The 24,214-nt window shown below is 39.1% G+C and overlaps 1 protein-coding gene across 1 annotated transcript in view; it reads left to right on the top strand.

The window, feature by feature from the left end:
- PCNX2 (pecanex homolog 2 (Drosophila)) overlaps positions 1-24,214 on the top strand; it is a 153,489-nt gene that overhangs the window by 86,517 nt on the left and 42,758 nt on the right. The window contains exons 22-23 of the mRNA XM_019472707.1: positions 7,544-7,654; positions 12,371-12,498. Of these exons, the coding sequence (XP_019328252.1) occupies positions 7,544-7,654; positions 12,371-12,498 (239 nt within the window). The remainder of the gene's footprint in view (positions 1-7,543; positions 7,655-12,370; positions 12,499-24,214) is intronic.

Raw genomic sequence — 24,214 nt, 5'->3', positions numbered from 1 at the left:
AGGGCAAGGCTTGTCCCCAGCTTTTTTTCTGTGTTCTCTTAAAGATGTGGCTTTCCATTGCCTCCAGTGCTATGGGCATCCTCTAAGTCTTGCTGGTGGAGAGGGGTCATAGTGTCTCCCTGAACTGCTTTTGGAACCTCAGGTGGTGCTGATGTTGAGCTGAAGGAGCAAAGACAGCAAAAAAACTTGGTAGTGCGAATGTGGATGCTTCTGGCTGCAGTGTGCTCTTGGCTACTACAAAAAAAAATGGTGTGGCTTTTTTTTGCCAGTCTCTTCAATGCTGGGAGCAACCAGCAGCCTGTTGGAGATTCCTGTATGCCAAACTGTGTTAAACTGGTTCTTTTACCAGCGACTCTTTCAATTGAGAAGTGATAACTGGCTTTGGAATATGCATTTTTGCCAGATCTGTGTAGCTTCCTTTAAGCCCTAAAGAAAGAGCCACCCCTAGCTTACACACTTATCTACTACAAAGATCCTGATGGGAGTGATAAGACCCAGTGTCATTAACCCTCTAAAGTATAGGACTACAACTTCTTGTCTGTTTCAGTGTCTTGTATGCTACTGGCAGGCAGTTTAATGGCCTCTTAATTTGTGTGTGTGGATGAACTAATTAGCAATACTAAAATATGAAATCACCTTATATTTTCTTATAGTCAAGTCCTCTGAGGGTTCTGAATTTGTCTTCATGCATAAGGAAAAATAATCAAAGAAGCAGAGCTTGTTAAATTTGCCTTCATTAACACTGAATTCATTTGCCTAAGTACTCTTACCCCTGCTGAGCTCACTTAAGAATACAATTTCCCTTTCTGATATTTTTTCTTCTTTCCCAGAATATATTTTCCAGCTAATAAGGAATCTGCATTTTTTATTTTCTTATAAGATTTTTTTTTTCTCTTTCTGTATACTTCTTTCTGCCATAGTAGCCAATGTCACACATTTATGAAAGATGATATTTATGTCAAAGTAACTCCAGCTGAGACAGCCAGTTTGTAACAACCTGCCAGACCTGTGCTGATCAGGCTTAACTTTCAACATCCACAACACAATCCCTTGGACAGGAAAGAAATTATGCGTGTCATCTTATTTTCCTTCATTTTATGAGAAAGTGCTACCAAGTGCATTGACCTTCTTGGTGCTTTGTTGAAGTCAAGTAATTAACCTATTGGATCTTTTTATTGCCTTTGTGGCAATAAAACTCTTGGTTAGTTGGCATGTCCCATTGATTTAGGTGCTACTTATAAGTCAAAAGCCTCATTCTTTTTCCTGTCCCCTTCTGATTTTTCATCCTTCTCTAAATCTGATGTTTCACTTCAAAGCTTCTGGCACTAAGTCGTTAATTCATATTTTAATCCATTTCTTGCCATTTGTGCATACTGAAATCCAATGTCTTAATCAGCTGCACCCTCTTGGCTCACAGCTGTTTCCTCAACTTTTGATATTTGGCATATAAACCCTGTTAAGACACTTTCTGCTGAGTAAAATACCAAAGGCTACATCTGATATTTGACAGGATAATCCCAGTGGTATTTTCCATAGACTCCTTAACTCTCTGGAGCACTGTATAGTTCATGTTTCCTTTTAATGTTGGAGAAATGGTTTAATTGATTTTTCATTCAGCCTTCCATCACTGACCTCTTTGTCAGATTTCATTCCTGACACTATTCCCAAATTGCATTTTCTCTCTTTTTTTGTGTGTTTTTTCCTTTAGAATGGGACAAATGCACTCAGGGAGATGTACACCCACTCCCTGGCTTCAGTCTGGCTCACTACGCACTAAGGACTATATTCACGTACTTTCATGCTGATAGAGACATGTTCTGTATCTGTTGATGCAGGCACTGAAAGAGAAATCTTGAGAATCTGGCGCTTCAGCACACAATTTACTCTGTGCATTTTTTTATGTCCACTTTTAGTAAAGGAAATTGCTGGGGAAGATACAGTCTTGGCAGGAGCCATGCCTATGAAGGCTTCACTGAAAAGGCTGGATCAGTGCAGCTCCAGCTGATTTGTTTTGCTTGTCTGGCCCTCTGCAAATTAAGCTGATTAGCTCTGATCTTGTCCTTTTTGCCCACCTCGGGAGATATGGGAGACAGTTTCTTACAGTACCACAGGCTCCTTCCCTGGGCTCTTGCTGTCAGCTAACAGTGTTGGAAGAAGCAGCCTCTGCCATGAGCATATCCAGGGCTATTAGGTTTTATCATCATCTTATTGTCATAATCCTCATCATACTTCTGCCTGATGGTTAACATTTAATTTCAAATGTAAGGCTTCTGAGGCTTGTTACTCAAATTGTTTAAAACGTGCCTGTTTTGTACACTGTCGATGTTAAGTGCTGAACACTGTGTTTCAGGAATGTATTCCTCCGAGGTTTGATATCAGAGCCTTGGACTGATTGTATTTTGATCCTCTTATATATGTTGCATTAGACAATGATCTTGAAATCCCACAATATAAAGGCTTCAGATGTCTGTAAGCAGATGCAAATAAAGGCAGCCTGGAAAGTATTTGTTGTAGATTCAAACATAGTGCTGTTCAAATACACCAATAGAATGTCACAATGACTTAAGACATAAGCATTAAAAAGCTTTAATATTTCCAGTAAATCTTGTTTTGTAGGATTTCATAGGTGAAGTTTGTTTTCAATAGCATTAAATAAAAACCAGAAAGTCAGTCAATGATTTGCAAAGCAAAGCCGTGAACTAGAATAAAATTATTCACCTACGTTTTAATTTCATATCCATAAACACATACATACTCACAACTTTTACCTCTTAATGTATCTTAATTTTTATTGATATAAAAAAAAAGAAATTACCAGTAGCTATTAGAATTGACTTCCAAGACTTGGAGCTACCAATTGACCAGAATTAGCTTAACGTGAAAAACTAAATACTCACCTAGCATCTGAGAGTCTGAGTTCAAATCTGTCTCAAGTTCTTAGGATCTAAACAGGAATATAAAGAAATACCTGTTCAAAGTGGGAAATAATTGCTTTCTGCATGTAATTTTCTTAATCTCTCAATTTTGTGTTGCACGTAGAGCATCTAGCCATATGTATATGACAGTTATTTTTGTTTAAAACCAATTTGTAGATATACTTTTTTAAAACACAGCAAAATTCAAGCTTAGCAAGAAAATGTTAATGTTTATGCATTATTTAGTCCCAGTATTGCCAAGGAGTCTGCCCACACAGAATCCCAACAGATGCTAAACAGATAGAAAGGCTGCCAAAAGCTGAAAGCATTACGCAGTCTCCATCTCACATTGTGTCATTTAAATTCAGGTGTTAATCTCTGCCTAGTTTATTGAAATCTACCAAACTGAGAAAAGGAGATCACGTTTTAGTGATGTTTCAGACTTCCAAAATCTTTTTTTTATGTATGTTAACTAATTTCCATTAACTTCTAGTTTGTAGTGTTACTTAAATTTGGTTAAGTAAGAATAACCAGATTTAAAAGAAATCCTGAAAAGATAAGTCTTTGCCTTTGCTTTGTTTACAGATATATAGAATACTAGCTTATGTGCCAGAGGTCTGTAGAGGCTTCAGAACTCATAGAGGACTTAAGGATGATTAAGATGACAAAATGTGTGTGTCCACATAAAATAAAGATGACAGCAAGATGCATGTTCTGCACTTTCACTTGACAGTAGTGGGAATGTGCTTGTTTAAATTCACTGAATATACTGATAATTTAAACTCTTTATCAAAGACTTAAAAACTGTTTACTGCAAAACTGTCATGAGTAACAATATCTAGGAATATTAGAACTTTATGTCCCCTGAATAATATATCATTTTTCTGCTTAGTGAGCTGTAGAAAACATTGAAGATCTAAGAAGGCTTAATAAAAATACTCTTTTATAAATCATCCTAAACTGTGATGGAGAAGTCTTAATGAAAAATTAATCTTTTATACATGTTTAAGGAAATCATTATAAAGTGACTGTTAAAACTCAGCACAGGTTTGGGGTTTTTTTGGGTTTTTTTTTTTTACGCTTTCACTTTAGATGGGAAGGTTCCTCCTTTGTATCTAGCGCTGTTAAAAAATATACCTCACACCCTCAGGAACAAGTTATTACCCTCATTCAAACAAAACTTTACTGAGGATAAACTGTGTATTTCACAGAATCACAGAAGGGCTGAGGTGTCCCATCAGGTCCCATGGAAGTGGTTTTTGTCTAGTTTGCTTAAATGTACCCTTAATTAACCCTTCGCTACTTAGGGGGTCTTCATTTCTCCGTGCTTTCCCACAGGTCTCAAGGGCCTGCGATTCCTGAAGTCTTACCAGTAAAGACCAAGGCAAAGAAGGCATTGAGTACCTTGGCTTTCTCCATGTCCTTTGTCACCAGGTCCCCTGCCCCCATTCAGCAGCGGGTCCGTGTTTTCCCCAGTCTGTCTTTTGCTGCTGATAATACCTGTAGAAGTCCTTCCTGTTGCCTTTCACTTTCCTCACCAGATTCAACTCCAGATGGGCTTTGTCTTTCCTAACCCTTTCTCATCCTAATTGTTTCTGACAATTTAAAAAAGATGTTGAAGGTTTTCCTCTTAAGCTAGTGTCTTATGATCATTGAAGACTGAAATGCAGTTAGTTGTTGTTGAAAAAACAGCATGACTGTTTCTGAGGATCAGCTTCCTCCTATTTCTGAAGGCAAATTTTAGCAGCTTCAGTTTCTTTCTGTGAGAAAAGTAATAGCGCTTTGTGAATCCTTGGAGTTCCTATGTCAGATATAGGAGAAAGTATGTAGTAAATTGAATAAAACTCATAAGGAGCAATACTTTTTCAGATGTTTCTAGCAAAACAAAAAAGAGAAAAAGTAAAGCCAAGTCTTCTCTTCCTAAATCTCTATATTGTAGTTGCTAGGTGACATCACCTTTAACAAGTATAGTTAGATATGTAAAATGCTAATGGTACGTTACCCTTAAGATGTTTTGCAGAATGTGCCCTGGAAGCGGTAATTTAAGAGGTAATAGAGGCACTTGACAACTCTTGATGAAAGCAGTAGCTTGAAAATCACACACTTCCAGGCCTTTAGGTGCAGTGTCATAAGGCTCTCAAAAACCGAGAGGTTCACTAGAGCGCTCTTCATATGTTCATGTTCTTGCAAATGGAAACAAGTTCCATTGCTTGTCTTGTAGAAACATTAGCCGAGAGGCAAGTGTTGAAAAAAACAACAGCAAGTTCAAGCAGTGGTGAACGTAGAAGTAGTAGGACTTGTTAGAAGCAACAGGGAACTTGGGCTCCATGGTCTGTTTTGCAAGAACATGTAAATATTAAAGAATGATTAAAACGATGTAATGGAACAAGAAGCCAGAAGGGTCTCCTCCTGGATTTGGTTTCCTAGCAAATGCAAAACCTGAATTTTATTTGAGGTTTGAAAACCTTTTGATGAACCCTGAGCTTTGAGCACAGCTGGGGTGATTTATGGCTTTGTGATTTCAATCTGTAACAGGCAGAACTTTGCTGGGTTGTGCTGCAGTTTTGAATTTTTGAGGTTTCAGATGTGAGTCATTAGCTTTTTCAGCCCTTCACGTAAATCTTTTAGCAGATACAATTTTTCTTCCAGCTGTTCATTCAGACATTTCAGATAAATAAAAATTAAGCAAAACAAAGCAACCCCACGGCCTGCTAAACAGGGTTCAGATAAATAAAAGTCAGTTCTAGTTTCAGTTCAGTTTTACTTGCTTACTTAATCTAATGTTGTAGTTTTCAAGTCACATGTAGTATTTTTGAGAGAAAACAAAGTTGACAAGATCTGAATTTCTCATACTTAAACTAAGTAGGGGTAACCAGGCTGTGCCTTGAAGAGATCGTAACAGCTTGTTTTTATCAGGGCTTTGCTGGTTTTAAATAGTATGCCTGTGCAAAGTTAACATAATCTGTATTTTGCATATTGTTCCTAATTTGAGTCACGCCAGAGCACAGAAAGCATGTGAAGCACTGCTTGTATCTCAACTGGAAGGTTTATCAGTTATAACTGCAGTTAGCATGACACAGCAGCTGCTTCCGCGATTGTTTGGTAGCACAAAGGCCAAAACACATTAATGCTCTCAGTCATTCTTACCTCCTTCCCAATTAATTTGCAGTTATTTACAGCAATTCATACAGCAGCTCAACGGAACATCTTGTTAGGTGCATTGCTGATGTGGATACAGATGGCCAAGTGTTACTTTGGGGGTGGCAACCTAAGGACAGATGAAATGAGTTAGCCAGTGAAGGTGCATCCTCTCTGACTGTCAACATACTAGTAAATGAAGAGTGCCTAGGACCATCTCTGTCCCTGAGGCCAGCTGTCATGGGGAAGCTTGTGTCCATGCTAATAAACTCTCCCAGTCTGTAGGCAGGGTGGAGGTATGGAACTGTCACCTGGAAGTGGACTGTGGAGGGTTTTCATTCAAAAGGATGCCTGGGGATTGCTTGGAAGAGTGCTAGCTGGGCTAACCCAAAACCTTCCTAGGGACCTTTATAACAATTTAGCAACATACACAATACCAGTGCCTGGGAACATTCCCTGGAGGCATTTCATGTACAAGTATTGATATAGCCTCAGTGTCTTTCAGGATGTTGGCAATGTCTTGTTTTTCATTAACTCAATTAAAAAATTTACTATAGGAAATTCAACATATATTTGCTATATGAGCATGAAATATTTCATATACTCCTGTTTCACTGTCAGCTTGTGTGTGTGTCGAGCACTAATGTCTGTTGATGGCCAAATCTTTTCTGACAGTTTGTCAGGAACCTACTCTGCAATATGAATCTGATGGCCCAATGCAGATGAGACATAAGATCTGTTTTGGCCTGATGCCAAGAGAGCTGGCAGAAGAAAAATGTATTCTAGGGAATAAGTACACATCATTCTTGAATCAGAAACTGCTAGTTGCAGCACCAAGCGTATTTTACAGGAAGTAAAAGTAAATTCAGTGTGTTTTTCAATTTGTACCGCGCAACAATAAAAAGTCATATTAATGCAACGTTTTTATGGTAGGATGGTTTGATCTTGAAAATGCAGCTACAATACATGGTTAATGGCAAGTATACGCTTACATAGTGATGGCTTCTCCCATTGATTCAACAAATGAAAATGTTGTGCTCTTGAGAAATAAGTCTGATTTCCATGTGCAGAGCCACATGTGTCACACATCGAGCTTCCTCTGTTCACTATATCCACTTTCTCCTGGACTCTCTTCTCCTGTAACCATCTGACTGGCGGTGTGATATATGCAGCGAATATCAGAACCCGTTTCCCCACTCTCTAATTAAAGCAGACGTACTTTTGAAGAAAGGTAATCTGGGAGCTACCTCAGTATGGTGGTTAAAAACGTACCGCATTGCAAGTTTGAATTTCAAATGAAGAATATACTTTTGTGCCTTATTAAGTAAGGTCTTAATGCCTATGAAAGCTAATAATACAATATAATTTATCTCACTTTCATTCCAGGGCACAGTTCTAAAAAGTGTCAGTTTCAGATATTAGTATTGAAACTATCTCAGTGCCTAAAAAGTCACCATGTTTTTTGTTTTTCTTTTTTTTTTTTTTTCCAGCTGTGGGACCTACTGCAGAAGTTGCAGTTCATCATGACATACATTGCTCCCTGGCAGATTGCCTGGGGATCATCGTTCCATGTTTTTGCTCAGCTCTTTGCAATACCTCATATCCTTTATAAATTTGTTTTTCTTTATTCTTAAATTCCTCTTCCTGTAATTTATTTACAGTGTTTGAACAAGGTGTAAAATTCCTAGGTAACTTATTTTAAAATGTGAAAATGCTTGGAGCATCTCCTGAGAAATACAGTTTTCTCTCTTTCTTGGCTGCATGGGATCTGAAATTGGGAAGCCAAACTCTGACTCAAACTGGTTTGTTTATGCCTGCTGACTTCCCACCGAGCCACATTCTGCAGATCGCTTACTTCCACGGTCTTCAGCACTGACTTTTGGTGCATCCAGAAAGAAACATTGTGACTGACATATTAGCTCCAACTTGGGTGGACTTTTATGTATGCAGAAGCTAGTTTTGTAAAGTGCTGGACATATGGCTGACTGAGCTCTAAAATGTTAGTTCCTTTCTCAGTTGCTTCTAGTTGGTATCTCAGATACAAATTCGTTTCAGTGAGCCAGTTTCTGTTGCAACTGTCCTGATTTTTTTCCATTTCAGAAGCAGCTGGATTTTAACATTTTAATGTACATTTTTCATTGTGGTGCTAAGAAGCATTCTCCTTTTTAACATTTCTACTCTGTTTTATGAGTAGCAATATATGTTCGCAGTCCTTCGGAAACAGACTGTTTCAGTGCCTGGTCCAGGGCTGTGAACATTGGTTTTGTGGATATGGAGAGTAAAACACAGAATGCAATGACCGCCAAATGTCTGTAGGATTAAAAAATATATATTGGATTTTTGGAACAAAAATTTTTCAGCTTAAAGTCTAATTCAGTTAGAAACTTGATTTAATACAGGAAAAAGATAAAAAATTAAATAAACCACTTTAGCTGAGCAAATTTAACTTTATTGACATCTAAAGCATTTTCAGAGACTAACTTTTCATTTCTTCCTTCCCTCCCAACCAAAGTTGTGGAAGAAGAGTTGACAAAGTGGTTTTAGTTCAGACCTACTGAAGAGTTTACTTTGTACTGTTTGTTAGATATATGCACTGAAGTCTTCGTCCTTTTCATCCCACGGTGTTTCCCCCCCCGCCCCCGAGTGATTTCTTCCCTCTGCTCTTTACTGTGATATATTGGATCGTATGCAGCATTGATTAACTATGCTTATGTTTCTAGATAGGAAGTATAAATGAGAGCCTTGGACAGAGGGAGTTGCAGACAAAATAACTCCCTGAGGGAAAGCTTTAGATTGTCTATTTACGAAAGGAAAACATTAAGAAAATAGTGATCTGTCTGAGCACTTTGGGTGATTTGTAGCAAATTATTACAGAATTCCACAATAAAAGATTATTTTCATCTCTGTTGTAGGTATGAATTGCAGGAGAAGTGTATATAAGGTTATTTAGTAAAACACTTAAGAACTGAGATTATATTTCAACGGATTTCCCTTTGGTCATGAATATTTTGTGCAGTGATAACTTTAGTCTTGGTAAAAGTACCAATTAAGCTTTGCAAAATGGAAGGCAGTTAACTAAGCAGGATTTAGTTTATTTACACAGTTATTACTAAAGCGATCTAGACTAGTTTTCTATTATATTTATAATATCCTTTGTAAATGCAAATCTGTCTTTTAAGGCAATGTTGCAATTAAGATACTGGTTAAATGCCCAAGTTACTATTCCCACAACAACAACTTTGCCTTTCTGCATGGTATTTTTATTTGTTGTTACCATAACCCTGCAAACAGTACTGATGAATGCATGTTGCAGTTTGCAGAGGCACTAAGCCTGCCATTTCTTTGGAGAGTTTAATTATTTGTGGTTCTTAATTGCCTAAATCACTTCTGCAAACGAGACACAAATTTTTAAATTTCAAAGTGCCTCTGTGAGCTTTTGCCAGAGAGCTCAGCGATATGGGAAGTTCTGCATGCTGTAATGTATTTGATTCCGGTGCACAGAGCACGAAGGGCAACACGCTTGGAGCCTTGCCTGGGGGAGGTTGTAGAGCCTCCGCCATTAGAGATCTTCAGGAATTTAGAAAAACATCTGTCAGGAGTCATATAGGTTTAGCTGATCCTTCCTTGTCGCTGCTAGATGGACTAGGTGACCCCTCAAAGTCCCTCCTAATCCAGAAAGACGAGGAATGGGAACGGGCTTCTGGCTTGAGGAGAGATCTGCAACTTCACTTCCCGGAGCTTAAATGTGTAAGAAAATGTTATGTGTTTATAATTATCAGTGCACTGAGAAAGTCAGTGTAGTTTGTAGTCAAGGGAGGATTTTATGTAATAAATGAACAGTGAGATTTGGAAAGAAAGCATTTGTAGTTCAGATTATCCTGTTTATGAGAGTTTCTGCTTTGGCTGTTTCAGGGTTACAGATCTATCAGAAGAGGAAGCCCTGTGATGCTCGGTTCTCCCATCTTGGGGGATGCGTGTGCTTGGAAGTGACGAAATGGTTTTTGGGCCATAGAAATTGCAAGTAGAACTGTGGGTTTTGGGAAACAGAGGATTTGCACTGGCCTTACTGCATAGTTTTGTGTTAAAAGAAGGGGATGGAAGACTTTGAAAATGTCAGTCTGTCAGTTACTTGTTTTGAAACTGGTTGGAATTTAAACAGATTTTTGAATTACAAGCATTAGTCCTCAAAATAGAATGTTTTATTTCATGTTGAATAGTTTTTAGTTATTTCTTCTTAAAAATCAAATCTTGAGGCCATATTAAAAAGAAAATCCGTTATTCACAGAGAAACAAGTTCCACTTCTACTCTGTATAACCTAACAAAGGTGGTACACAGGCAAATTGGCTTGGGACATAGAGTAAGAAAACATGCCTATAAGTTTTTGGCACTTCTTTTTTATTTTCTACTTAAACATAATTAAAGCATTGGTATAACAAAAAATTACCTAATAAAAGGAAATCAGGTAACATCAAATAAAAGAAAAACCCTGATGACAGATAATTGCCCACTGTACACATCAACTGTGTATGTAAGGGAGTTGGGTGCTGTTATTTGCTCTCATGACACGCTTACATATATGAAACACTTTATTAAAATCACTCTTCGCAAGTCAAATGGGAAATGTCTTCCAGCGTACATATAGTAGAACATTATGTCTTTTAGCAAAAATAAAACTGTTGCTACTGATTATGTCTTGGACACAAACAGTTCACAGTGGAGTCCTAAATGTCTTAACTCATGGCGGTGGCAATTTTTTAATCAGTCATGACATTAGAACTCTCCTTAGAAAACTTGATTTGCTGTCCTTATCTGTCCTCCTTGTTCTCTTTGTCTCCTCAGCTCCCATGCCTTCTTCCCTTATCTGACACTTGTAAATACTTGTTCATCTTTCACAGCCAGTGCTGGTTATGACTACAGTGTAATGTGACAGTTTAACTTTTTTTGATGCACTTGCTTCCTGCTCTGTCCTCTCTGTTGCTTTTTGAACTTGAGACTCTTGAGGGCAGCTCATTTTGCAAGCTCACTAATGCACAAAGACACCGTTCCAGATCACTCTCTTTTAATAAGTTTGAGGGATTTGAGAGAGATCTTTTGGCAAATATTTGGTTTTAGATTTTGTAGATTGCTTTGAAAGCATGGCTAGCTGGCCTTTTTATGGAAATACTGTACCACGAATGATGCTACATGTGTTAGAATGGGTTTTTGTGAAGCCTCAAAGTCTGTGGGACACACAGGATATTATTGTAAGAGGGTAAGCTAAAGGACTGTGGTTATTGGGTGATTTGACCTGAATTTTAGTTTGGGATGCACTTGAGTGTTGTACTTTGATAGTTGCTCCTTAGTCCATGACTTCTTTATTTAGCACCTTCCTCCTAAGAGTGGTGTAAGGAAGGACAACTATTCTTTTATGCCAACTTGGAAACTTTTTTTCCTGAGATTTCATGGACATGGTATGAGTTAATGAAGAATTAAAGCCTAACATTTAATTTGCTTGGGTTTTTTAATCATGTTCCTTTCAACTCGCATGTTTTTCAGTATCCTTGTCTATCTCCTAACTTGCTTTCCAGCAATCTGGAATATGAATTTACATTTAAAGTAAGCTATGGATTCAGGCATTCATTATGATGTTTGTGTGATATTTACTATTCCCCTGTCCTCACCTTCTAATTTCCTATATATTTCAAAAAGCATGAAACGCTGAACATTTTTTACCTTTCAGTCAGCATGGAGTATTAAATTGTCAGTAAAAATTAACATGAAAGCATGATTTTAAGCCAGCAGGTTGGATTAATAGAGGCATAGTTGTTTCTCCACATACTAGAACATTCCAAAATAAGCAGAAACTCACAGGATGAAATACTGGACACTGGGAGCAAGACTCCAGTGGAGAGAACTGAGAATTTCCAAGAAAGTGAGTTTTTTGGGACTTTTGTGTTTTAAACTCCGTGTGTCAGACTCTGGAAAGGCACTTTGTGTTATAGAAGGTACACTAAGGTAGCTGGAAAAGGGCGCTTACTGCTCTGCCTACGCTCAGGATCTGTCCTTGGGCAGAGGTTACACAGGGTAACCCTGCTAATAACGCACTCTGTTCAGACATGTCACCTCCATTACAACTGTGTAGCATTGAAGAGCCACCAATTACATGCTGGTAACTGGCAATTTGGCACTGCCTGCCTTCCTTTCCTTTCCTTACTGCCTCTTTGGTAAAATAAATAACAGCAGAAAAGCAAAAATACATAGTTCGAAGAGCTGCCTCAACAATGGTTTAAAAGTATGAAGAAATCATTTGTGTTACCTTAACTTGCAATTTTCAGACTCTGCTATGCTTTTTTTTCAAACTCTGGCCACTTCAGTCTTTTCTACACCGCTGAGTCCATTTCTTGGTAGTGTCATCTTTATCGCATCATACGCAAGACCGATCAAGTTCTGGGAGAAAAACTACAAGTAAGACTATTCAAAAATTTTCTACACTTTCTATTTGTAAAGGTTTTGCTCTCATTAGTTTCACTTCTGGAGGTATTTTTCTTTCTGAAGATAATCCTTAAATTGTTGTAGGGCATGAGAGGTTAATCTTTGAATCTTGATTCTGGTGTTTTACTATTTCATGGTTATTTGGTTATTTCTGAAAATGTATTTAAACAATTATCGGTACGTTACAGATGAGGTGTCATGTTGCATTTGTTGTACAGACATACAGTAATGAAGCTGTGGGGGGAAAAAAAAAATCAGTAAAACTCCCAGTTGTCAGCCTTTTTTGTCTTGCTAGCTAGTGTTAGCAACTAAATTTGTGAAGCCTTTGGTACTAGAAGTCAGGCTGCATTAATATATTTTATACTAGCCTGATTAAACGTTAGCATTTGGGATGTGGCAGGTAACTCTCATAGTGAAGTGATGATGAGTGTGCATTGTCATTACTTGCTACATCTGATCTTGGAATTTGACTTAAGAATTGGTTGGTTTTGTCAGATTTTAGCTGCCATTCATTCAGTTTGACAAGGACGTAAACGCAGAATATTGAAAAGATTCAATAAAGAGCTTCTGCTCCTTCTACCCAGTAGGATTTGAAAGCTCTTGGTAGCTGGGATCTAATGGGCTCCCAACAAGAGTACTGGAGACAGGGAAACACTTCCCTTTCCAGATGGAGGTAGGTTTTGCAAGGGTTGAATGAGTGGTCTGCAATTGTAGGGGCTGGATTCAGTGACTAAGGGGGGTCCTTTGAGCCCTGTTCCCTGGGCAGAGTGTGAGCTCTTCAACACCTACTAAAATGTAACCAGGCTTGGAGTAAGTTATTGCAGCTGCAGAACAGTGGTTTGAGGCACAAAGTAAAAGTTGTATTGGCCAAATCAGGACTTGGCTGGACCGGTGAGAAGTGCTATACACTTACCACACTTCTTGTATCGGTGCCACTGATGTATCTGGGCACCTCAAAAGAATTCAAAACTAGAAATTACAGTGACTGATTTTTCCATCTTTTAGAAGAAAGGGTCTGATTAGTTTGAAGAGTTTTATTTTTGTTTCAGTTTGATTTGTGTCAGTGAGTGAATATGTACTCATCTATAAAGAAATTACTCCAACAAAGCCAAGTCATATAAAGAGCCTTTGTATTTGCTTCTGAAATTTGTGGAAACCTTTTGGGGGGGTAGCTGAGTTTTGTACACTGGGGCCAGATCTTAACAAAATTCTTTCTCTCGCATCTTTTCTGGGTCAACAGGTTCATTATTTCATAGGAGTGAAGTTGAGGGGAGTCGTGGAAAGGCAGGAAGCTACTACTAATCCCATAGAGAGCATTTCATTTTTGGAGAGAAACTTTGAACCATATTAAGTAGGAAGTGGAGAATGGAACATCTGCAGCATTTTTCTTCAACCAGAGCATTTTGAAGGCATGTGGCTTCTTTTCTAAGTACAGTTTAGAGAATCAAACTCAGCTGTAGGCACATCACTTCCATATACCTAGGTTAGTGTAGCATCTGTAGGTTATTGTGGATGGAAATAGAGGGACCATTTTCATTTGCTTTTGGTTTGTCAAAGGCTTTTGGGACGAGATGAACAGAAGATATTCAAAGGAAATGTCAAAAGATGGTGCTTGATGGGTGATACTTAAATAAGGGCGTCTTGTTTTCATCAGTACTGACCATCTGTGACTCCCACTAAGGGAAGTAAAAAATGATTAGCACCAACTTCTCTTTAAAACAAAACTAATCATTTTATCCATAAACTGTAAAACCCCGAGTGCAAAAAATCTAACCCTTTTAATACTTGAAAGGATAAGTGGTGGTGGTTTGAAAATAAGCAGTAACTACAACTTTGTCTTCAACATGAATGCTCAAGTTAGGCTCTTTGTGAAAAATTCATGCTTTGTTGTTTGTTAGAAATTCTAGTGTATCTTTTGTGGTCTTCTCTCTTAAAACATAAACCCCACAACCTTGTCCCTCAAAAACCTTTCAGAAGTAGAAAACAGCATTGTAAAAGATTCAGATAGTCATCAAAGTGAAATAAATGTTTGCCTGGACCTGTGGCATCCCACAATATGCACATGTAATGACTCCTGCTAAAATTTGTATTCATTTTGTCTCTAGCACTTCTGATTCTCCTTTACCTCGCTTCCTTTTCAGTATTTCATTGCTCACATGAAGAACTGAGCAGAGCGAGTGAGCAGTGGACTGAAAAACTCATGAGTCATTAAAGGGACACAGTGAAATGACAGAAAAATGCAAGGGAAGGGAGTAATTTTGTATTAAGAACAGGGAAATTTTCTACAAAATACTTAAAATAATTGAATGAAGTGAGACGGGCCTTGCCTTACTGCTTTAAATCTCGACCCTTCAACATCTAAAAATTCAAAGGGATGGCGTGATTGCTTTCTTTCAGAGCTGTGGAGTTAAATAGGATCAGGAACTTGAGCTGGAGTGGAAAGTTGTTGTGGCTCCTACACTGAACTGTTTTTGGGCTGCAGTGCCCTCTGGCCAGATACGCACTGAGTTTTCAGGTGCTGGAAGACAAAACAGAACAAACAGATGGAGAAGTCGGTGTAGATTTCTTTTTTGGAGTGCATTGACAGTTATTTTTGCTAAGTTCGGCTCAGGGTATTCATGGAAAGTCACAGGTTCACTACAGTGCAGTCTGAGATACACTCCTATGAAACAGAAGCACTGGCAGATGTTTTTGCTATTTCAATATGCGTTGCCTGTTGACAGGAACTTTTGCCCAGGGGAAAGCTACCTTCAGTGTGCTTTATATAGCTTTTTTGTTTTGGCTGCTTTGCATATTCATTTTCAAACACTTCCTTACTGCATTGATGACTACATTAAATTATCACATTTATATTAGCTACACAAAAACTCATTTACGTTTATATGAAATTACAGAGGTCGTAAATTCCATGATTGTATTTTTTATACTTTAACCTCTTAATTGGACTAACCAAAAACAATTTTGACAAGCAGTCTAGATACCAAAATAGCATGGTTTTGTTTTTCTTCCAAGTCATAAATTAGGCTGCTTTCTTAGAGTGTCATTTCTGTTCATCAGTATATGCACACTTCACTGCTGTCAAGCAAACTTCATTTTTTCTTTGTTTCACTTAAGGAAAACTCATTTGGGCCAACAGTGTGAAATTAGATGAGGGAAAAACCAACCGGTTCATTTTCTGTAAAGTGAATCCAAAGTTGAAGCTTTGGACATCAGCAAGTAGACAGTACCACGTTTATTAATAGAGCTGGGCTATTAGGCCAGTAGCCCAAGTGGTGAGCAACTGCTCCATCTGTTCCTTAAAGTGCCGGTTTGGTTGTCTCTATCTGGTTTCCTGAGTGCGCACATACACATCTTGCATTTCCAGTGTTTCTTTTAGTCCCGCTTTTTCAGCTGGCTAAAGATGAGTTTGATTCCTCAGGTTTCTGACTGGGCATCTGCCACTCTAGATGATGTGAGCTGGAGCTGAAAGTCTTAGAAAATTAAGATGATGTTTTGTTTGTTTTTTCAAGGAGATGGAGGAACTCAAGTGGGTTAAAAAAAAAAAAAAGATTCATTTTGACAGTAAGCAAACTGTGAAATTCCTAGCAAGCTCTTCAAAATTCTGGAATCATACTGTGCCTGTTTGCTCTTGCAGTGTGTGCACAGAACACGGGTGTTCTTCCCTGCGATCATCAGATGCTGTTTGTTTATAGCGTACACTTTGGTACTCACTGCCTTCAGAGTCTAGTACACCAATACATCACTGAGGTCAGGGATCTTTCGGGGGGAAAGGGAAGGGTGACTTTAAGAAGAAGAAAAAATAAGGCAATGAGGAAGGTAAGAAAGAACAACTTCTCATGCAACCACTCTTTTACAGCTTTTGCTGCCGTTGTTGAAAAGAGAGGGGTGTGAAATCAGAAAGCTGGCCTGCTGCTCACAAGCTGGTTGCCACGTGGGAGTCCAACTATGAGAAATTTTCTTTTAAAAAAAAAAAAAAATGTTTGATGCAACACTGGCTTTGTCCTGCCATTAGCCTGGGTCCTGCTTCCCAGTTTGAAGAGTCCTGTTTTAGTCTTTATTTTCACAGCTGTTGGAATGATTGGGCTGTAGATGTCAGAGAGAGAAGAGGAAATAGCAGTAAATCTTGTTTAATGTATAGGCACTTTAAAGCATAAAGTGTTTGTTCAAACTCTGTTGTTCCGTTCCTCTGCTTTGCTTGTTTTCTTAAATACTTTGTCACGCTGCAGCCTGACTCTGCCCCCCTCCTCCCTTCCTCTTATCTTGCTTTGTATCTTGGATAAAGCAATGGACAGAACAGAGTAGGAAGTTTACTTTCATTCCCCAGTGGGTCTAACCACTGGATCACATCGAGCAGCCTGTTCTCTGCTGCAGCTGTGACTTGTCCCCGCAAACAGCAAACTGCCACCAGGAATCTGGAGATTTCACTGCTTATAAGCCACTCGTCTCTCTCCTGCTCCTTGTTTCTATTCTTTCTTGGTCATCTGGTTCAGTGCCTATTTTTGGGTAAGGCACAGCTTGCATTTGCTTTGAAGGGTCTGGAGTGAATTACTATGTGGTGTAACTGAATTTGTTAGGTGTCTCTAAAGAGGCTGTGATTAAATTGCCAGTTATCTCAGAATGGCATTACAGGACACCTCTCTGTTTGAGAATATGTGAGCAAGGCTTTCTTTTCTCCATCTTTTTAAAAAGTGTATCACTGTGTTATTGTTCCAGTCATTGTGGTCTGGAAAATAGCCACTCGTAAGGTTAATACAGCTGGGAACGGAGGGTGAGGAAAACCTGCCTTGCCTCAGATCTAGTGCAGCTGGCATTTTCTCTTTTCCTACCGGCTCACTTAATCTGCCCGTCATGGACAGCCTGCAGGTGGAATGGGAAGAGTTTTCCCAGTGTAGACGTAATTCGGATTGACCCCACATTATGCACGTGTGTGGGAAAAGGAGTTGTGAAATGTACCCATCTGCTCCCTCCCTTTTTCTCATAAAATAACAGGCCTTCCACTTCTAAATGCTTATTTTTAACACACCGTAGTGCATCTGGTTTCCCTGTGAGCCTCCTTATCTGTTACAGCTGCTAAAAACCCTGCTCCGAACACAAAACGTCATTCAGCCGTAACTGTCCATGGGCCTTGTTTGGGAGCTGCATGTTCAGACCTTTCAAGTTCTCCTTTTTAGGGCTGGATTTCTTTTTTTAGGCTTTTTTTACTATGTTTGATTTTTCACATGTTCTTAGACCTCCATAGTGGTGATGTTTACAGAGGAACAGCTGCAGCAGCTGTTTATAGTTCGGTAATGCCTTGGACATTGATTTATAATGAATGCTTTAAAGAAAGGTACATTAACCTCTGACGTCAACAATTATAGCATAACTTCAGCATAGGAGAACCTTTTTTCCCCTAATCAACAGGCGTTAGTGTTTGCCTTATTTCCTCACATATCACTTCAGAAATGTCATGTTCTGACTACTGTCACTGCCTGTTCTCCTTACTTTAGGGTTCAAACTTTTCTGAATACTTCCAGCCACCTGGCATGAAAGCCACATTGCAGCCATGAGTTCTACTGTTCATTGCAATTGTTTTAGTTTCTTCTGAACTGTTTCTCTAGAAGGTTCTAGTTCCTTTGTTATCAGCTATTACTCAGTTTTATGAATGCTAGCCCCTTTGATGACCCTGGCTCTCTTAAGAGAAGTCCTCACTGAGTTGGCCTCAGGGCTCCTCCAGGCTTTTATTGAGTGTTAAGTTAATTTAGAACTCAACAAAATAGTATAAATAAGTATCAGCATGTAGATAAAACCAAAATGGGCGCTTATTAGTGCCTGGGACTTACAAGTCAAAATGAATAGGACCAATGAATGGATGGGTTTTAGTCTGAATTTTTGGTGTGTTGTCTCTAAATCAGGAGGTCTGCCTGGTCCTGTTCACAAAGCACATGGAATTTGGTGAGAGTCTTTCTGGAGACTTCAAAGGGATTTAGATCCTTGAGCATCCAGCCTAGACTGAGGGATGCTTAGGCCTGGCTTGGGTGCCCTTGGGTACAGCATTCCTGCTGACTGTAGCGGCACTCCCTGGCTGGCAGTGATGCAAAAGCTGAAACGTTAGCAAGTTGCTGCTATTTTTCCTTGATCACTCTTCTCTTATAACTGGCAGATTTCCCAATAAAGGTGATTTTTTTGGGAAAAAAATGCTCCTCTGTTGAAACAATGAGTATAAACTGGTCTTTGGGAAGTTGCACCCTGTTCTCCAGGTGCATGTGTGGCCATAGTTCTGGTATTGGGGGAGAGAATAGAGAAAACAAAAAAAAAAAGTTTGAAGAACAAGGAACATCTTTGTCCGTACTTCAGCCTTAGTTCTTCATGAACCCTCTGAAGTTACATATTATTCATTAGACTTACTCATCTGACTGTCTTCTCAAGACCATTCCCTGTATCCTCCCTGCTTGTAGTACCTAACTGCTATACATCTTCACATCACACACCACCAGTACTGCCCATGGACTTGTACCTGCAACACTTGCCTGGTTTGGGAGTCTTTAATCCCTTTCAGCAGGTGTGTAGGGCTTTGAGGAGTGACAAAGCCACAGCATTCAGGTGTCGGAGGTGTAGCATCAGGTAAAGCCCCAGGCTAAAAGCAGCCCTACTAGAAATTATATTTCCCTCAGCATCTTGAACTGTGATCTCTCCTGGAGTAAGTGACCCTGTGTGCATGTGTGCCCCTTTGGCCACTTGCTGTAGCACGGAGGTATGCATGTCTCCTCTCCAACCCAGCCCTCACCTCATCGCTTGACTCCATGTGTGGAGTCACACTGAACTGGAAAAATGTGAGGGCTTTCTGGGAAAGGATGGGTGAGGAAAACGAGGCACCTTTAATCAAATAGATCTGATATTAAAATAAGTGTTTTCTGAGTTGCCAAGAGTTTCACACTCAAGGGAGGCTATACAAAATTCAAAGATGTATTTTAACTGTGTGGCAGTATCTCTTTTTAACTGGTAACATCTCTTCTTCTCAAATTTTGCCTGTGGCAGTCAATAAAACAAATTGAGGCTAATTGAATAGGAGCCATATGTGTGATAATTAATTGGGAGTGCATTCTGATTCAGTGCTCTGTAGTTCCCTGCCGAGTTAAAGATGCATTCACAACTCCAATTCACTGAATCATTCTAAGAGGACAGAAGGGAGGCATCAGAGAGGGAATGCATGCTGAGGCCAGGCAGGAACACAAGCAGAGATCAAAACCACAAGCGGGATAAATGAAAAGGGAAAGGGATGGGCACAAAAGGAAAAGGCGTGCAGTGAAAAATCTGAGAGGATAATGCAACAGACATCGATAAGCAGGAACTCAGACCTGTAGAGGAAAAGAATCATGAGCATGATAGAAGAGGACTTTTAAAGATATCTGGAAAGGAAGGCAGCAACCGGACATAAGAGAAGGATGAGAACAGACTCATAAATCAGAAATAGGAAGCATGTAATATTTTGAGGGCTTGGGTGGGTATACAGTGGCACTAAAATTTTATAAGCTGTTCGTCTAATGCTTAGCTTCTAAATTATGTAAATCTAATGAGATCAAGTAAACTCATGAAATTTCTGTCATGTCAAGTATTGGAAACCTGTTGATATGGATTGACTGAATTTCCATAAGAATAAGTGTTCTCAGCAAGCTTTCATCCCATTCTCTTGGATAATGTAGATCACCTCCTGTTTTAGATATGACTGAATCAAACTTTTAGGGGCAAGCTGAGGTTTGGAGCACTAAACTCAAACCTTCCATTCAAGAAGATGCTTACTCAAGCAACTTTTGTCAAGATGTGAAGACAGGGGGAAAGCTGAGATCACAGAGGAGATATTCAGCAAGAGTAACCATTCTAACGGAGGTGATACGTAAGTTGTATACAGGTAGCAGCAGGGAGTAATTCATGCTACAGCTTGCTCAAGTCCTGATTGTCTCCTGATGTACAAGGGTATATACTGGACCCAAATTGCCTGAGGGCTTATAAGAGCAAAATGTAAAATGTCTCTCGCTTCTGAGATAATGCAAAATGCAGAATTATGTCACCATTGCCACTGAGAATTGGCTCTGAAGCTTTGTGCTAGTTGGGACAAGGTAAATACTGGATGAATGCTAGAGGGATTTTTTTTTTTTTAATCCTTTGACTAGCAGTGTTTGCTCTCAAAATACCATCTAGTTCAACCATGTGTTGGAGAATTTTTCGGTCTGAATAGTACTGTAGAGACTACCATAATGACTGCTGTAAATGATTAACAATCTCAACAGTCCTTGCAATGTAAAAAACAGAGGTATTAAAAGTTATTCCTGTTTTAGATTGGATTTTTGTACAACTGCACAGTAGCAGTCAGGTTTTTCTTGTTCTTCAGTGTAGTATCACTGATGCTGCACTCACAGGTTTACGAGTCTGGAATCGCTTGGTTAGCTTCCATTTTGTCTTCCTTCATCTTTTGGTGAGAAATATGTATATGGAAAAACCCTATAGTGAACTAAACTAGTATTTCTGATGTAGGCTTTCTTTGTAAGATACCATTCACCAGTCTTTGTCTTATTCTTGTATTTCCTCCTACTTTCTTGCCATCCTCTACCTCCTAATTTTAATTTTTAAGCAGTCACCTTGAGTCTAAAAGTGACAATTAAAATATCTTAAGTATATGTGATTTTAATACTGCACACTGAAAAAGCATAAGAGCACTTTGTTCTCAGCAATAAAGAATATTAAGAATGAGTTCTGAAATGCCTTGCTGTCCTTTCCTCCTTTTATGATGTTTAAACAAGGTTCATCTCTCTGTGTGGAGTAAAGGAGGTAAACATCTTGGCATCATATGCTTAAGCAGCTCCCAACATTTTGGTAATTTTTTTTGCTGTCTGATCTTGCTCTCTTTCTCTGGTGAAAACTTCACCAGGACATTTCTCATCACCTCCTTTCTACTCTCCAGGTCCTTACAGTTTCTGAGGCTTTTGACACTTCACTCATGGGCCCATCAGCCAGTGCAGCGCCCAAGTGAATTAGTCCTGCAGAGCTCTTTACCCAGAGCTGGGCACAGCATAGTACCTTTCCTATAATGTTTGCGTTAGCTCACGATGGGAAAACCAGAAAAATAACACTCACCTGCAGTATTTCAGATGCGTGTTTTTGTGCGCAATTAACACTTTTGCTTTTAAATTAAAAGTATGTCTATGAATTGCGGACAGTGAGGTATAGCTGCGATGCCGGGTCCTGTGCTAAGCCCCATCCTTACAGGAATGTCAGGGTCCCAGCCCTTTTTCACCGACACAAGAGTGAGTGTGAACATCTCTCTGCAGTTGGCATAATCCTTCCACTTATAAAGCTCCTTGTATTGCTTAGTATAAAATATCTAAAGAGAGTGACTAAATGCCTTGTAAAAGAAAAGGCATACTCAGACAAGGGGAAAGAAATTAAGTAGCAAGGTAGGCAAGTAAGACAAAAGCGGGGATATCGATGACATTTTGGTAAAGCATTAGTGAATATTTTAAAGTACAGAGATGCTTAAATGGCCTGGCTTACAAATAAAAGGTAAATTCCCCAGCTAAACATTTGAATGTCAGAGCACTTAGGTGGACTATTTAATCCATGTTTGGGCACTCAGCTTTTGATCTCAAATTCACACCTTTCATTTGCATCCCTATTGCTGCAGGAGCACAGAAACCTCATCTTTAGGAAAGGCTTCAGAATATGCCAAATAAACATGCTCAGTAGTATCTCAGCAAATGCCCGCAATTCTGATTTTTATACCTACTTAAAAAAAAACAAAAAAAAAAAACAACCCCAAACTAAAAAGAAACAAACAAAAAATCCCCAAACCAAACAAACCACAACCCCCCAAAAAACAAACCCGAGAAGCTCTCAGAATGAATTATAAAAACCTTTTTAAGAAAGTAAAGAAACATTACTGATAATAAGATCTTCCTATGTTTTAAAAGGATCCTTCAACAGCACTGTCTTTAACGACTGGAACTTTTTATACCTTAGCCCTCCCTCAGTTTCCTAGCATGCAATCAAAGCCACTTTTTATTATTGTTAGGTGAAACACTGGAGCAGTCAGGAAAGGAAGGGAGGAAGAAAGCATGAAAAATAAAAAATCGGAGCGAGTGATCAGGAAGGAGAAATTGTTTTCATTTTTAAGAGATCTTTCTTTATTAACGTGAGTTAAACCTAAGGCATGTCTTCCACGCAGCTGCCCAGAAAACCTGGGCATGGTTATGCACGAAGGGGCTGTCAGCCTTTGCTGTTATAACTGCACTGAAATCATTCTGCATTTTAGATGAAATTGATTTAAAACTACTTGGGCATCCTCACACTTCCCATTAGCACCATCGTTTTTGCCTCTGGTGTCCTTCAAATATTCATGAATGCCTGCTTATTCTGCCATCTTCTCATCCTCCCTCCTGCTTCACTGTTGTAGCCTACTACTACTGTGTTTTTAATGCTAAGTCTTCCGTTCATAGCGCCAGCAGCATAAGACATTCATACGGAAATGTTGAGGATTTTTTTTTCCCCAAACTCCCATAAATAATCATAGGGCTGCAGCACAGTAAAGTTTCTCTCTGTTAGACTTGCCTGTAAGATGTCATGGAAAGACGGATTAAAATTCATTGGACACAAAGAAAAACTTTGCATCTACCCTAGGAAGGCATCCCTTGCACCCCCAGAGGGGAACTGCTTTTCTTTGTTTTGTTCTCTTTCAAAGTAGAGACCCCTCCTTCACAGCAGGAATCCTGGAAATCCTGAATTTGTGTTTTGGGGCAAAACGCGGCAACAGCAAGGCAGATAGAACAGCTGCGATTTTATTTTCATCTTCTGGAAATAAGCACAGCAATGATCTTCTTTCTCCCTCCCCCTGCCCCCCCTCAATTTGCCTGATTCTTACCATCCACTGTATGTTCCCCAGGCTGCCTGAATCCCCCTCAGTCTTTTTTCTACCTTGCTAAGGAAATCGGGAGAGTAAAGTGGGAGAAGAAAGTCTTTCCAGGTTGAAAAACAAGGCAGTATTTTTGGACAAGGGACGTATAGGAAGTGACTTCATCCTTTTGCAAAGGGAAGCGATAGTTCTAATGTCATGAACAGTGCTATGCAAACCAGTGGATTATCTCAGTACCCATGTAAATGCTGGATTAAAAGAGCATGAGAGAGATATTTCAGGAACTAAGCAGGATGTTGACTTTAAAATTGCTGAAGACTTAACTGAAGACATTCAAACACAATCACTTGCTCTCTAGGGCAAGTGCCGAAGGACCTGCACTTGCTTTGCATAGAATAATGCAGTTCAGGAAGAAATCCAATTACTGAGCTAATTATCACCTTGAATGAGTGGTAACAACCAAATTTAAAGCACGAGACCACTGGAGGAAAGCCCACATCACCCGTTAGTCCCAATAGTTCACTTGAGAGGTCCTAGTTGACAGCGAAAAGCCCAGAAGTAAAGGCATCGCTGGTTTGATTCTTAGGCACAGTGTATTATAGTTCAATGCCATGCAAATTGCCATTGCCTTCAAGAAAGTACAAACATAGCTTTGGTTACTAATAATTGTGGAAGATTTTTAAAGTCCAAAATGGATTACCTGACGGAATTTGTTCAATTGAACTGAATTTCAGGACAGAAGTTTGCTTTACAAACTGTATCTATTACCCTCAGTCTTAAAAAAAAAAAAAAAAAAAAAAAAACAAA

Source organism: Aptenodytes forsteri, unplaced genomic scaffold (genome assembly GCF_000699145.1).
Source record: "Aptenodytes forsteri isolate BGI_AS27 unplaced genomic scaffold, ASM69914v1 Scaffold132, whole genome shotgun sequence".
Taxonomy (NCBI): Eukaryota; Metazoa; Chordata; class Aves; order Sphenisciformes; family Spheniscidae; genus Aptenodytes; species Aptenodytes forsteri.
The sequence above is the reverse complement of the archived record's forward strand: the minus strand, read 5'-3'. Positions and strand labels throughout refer to the sequence as shown.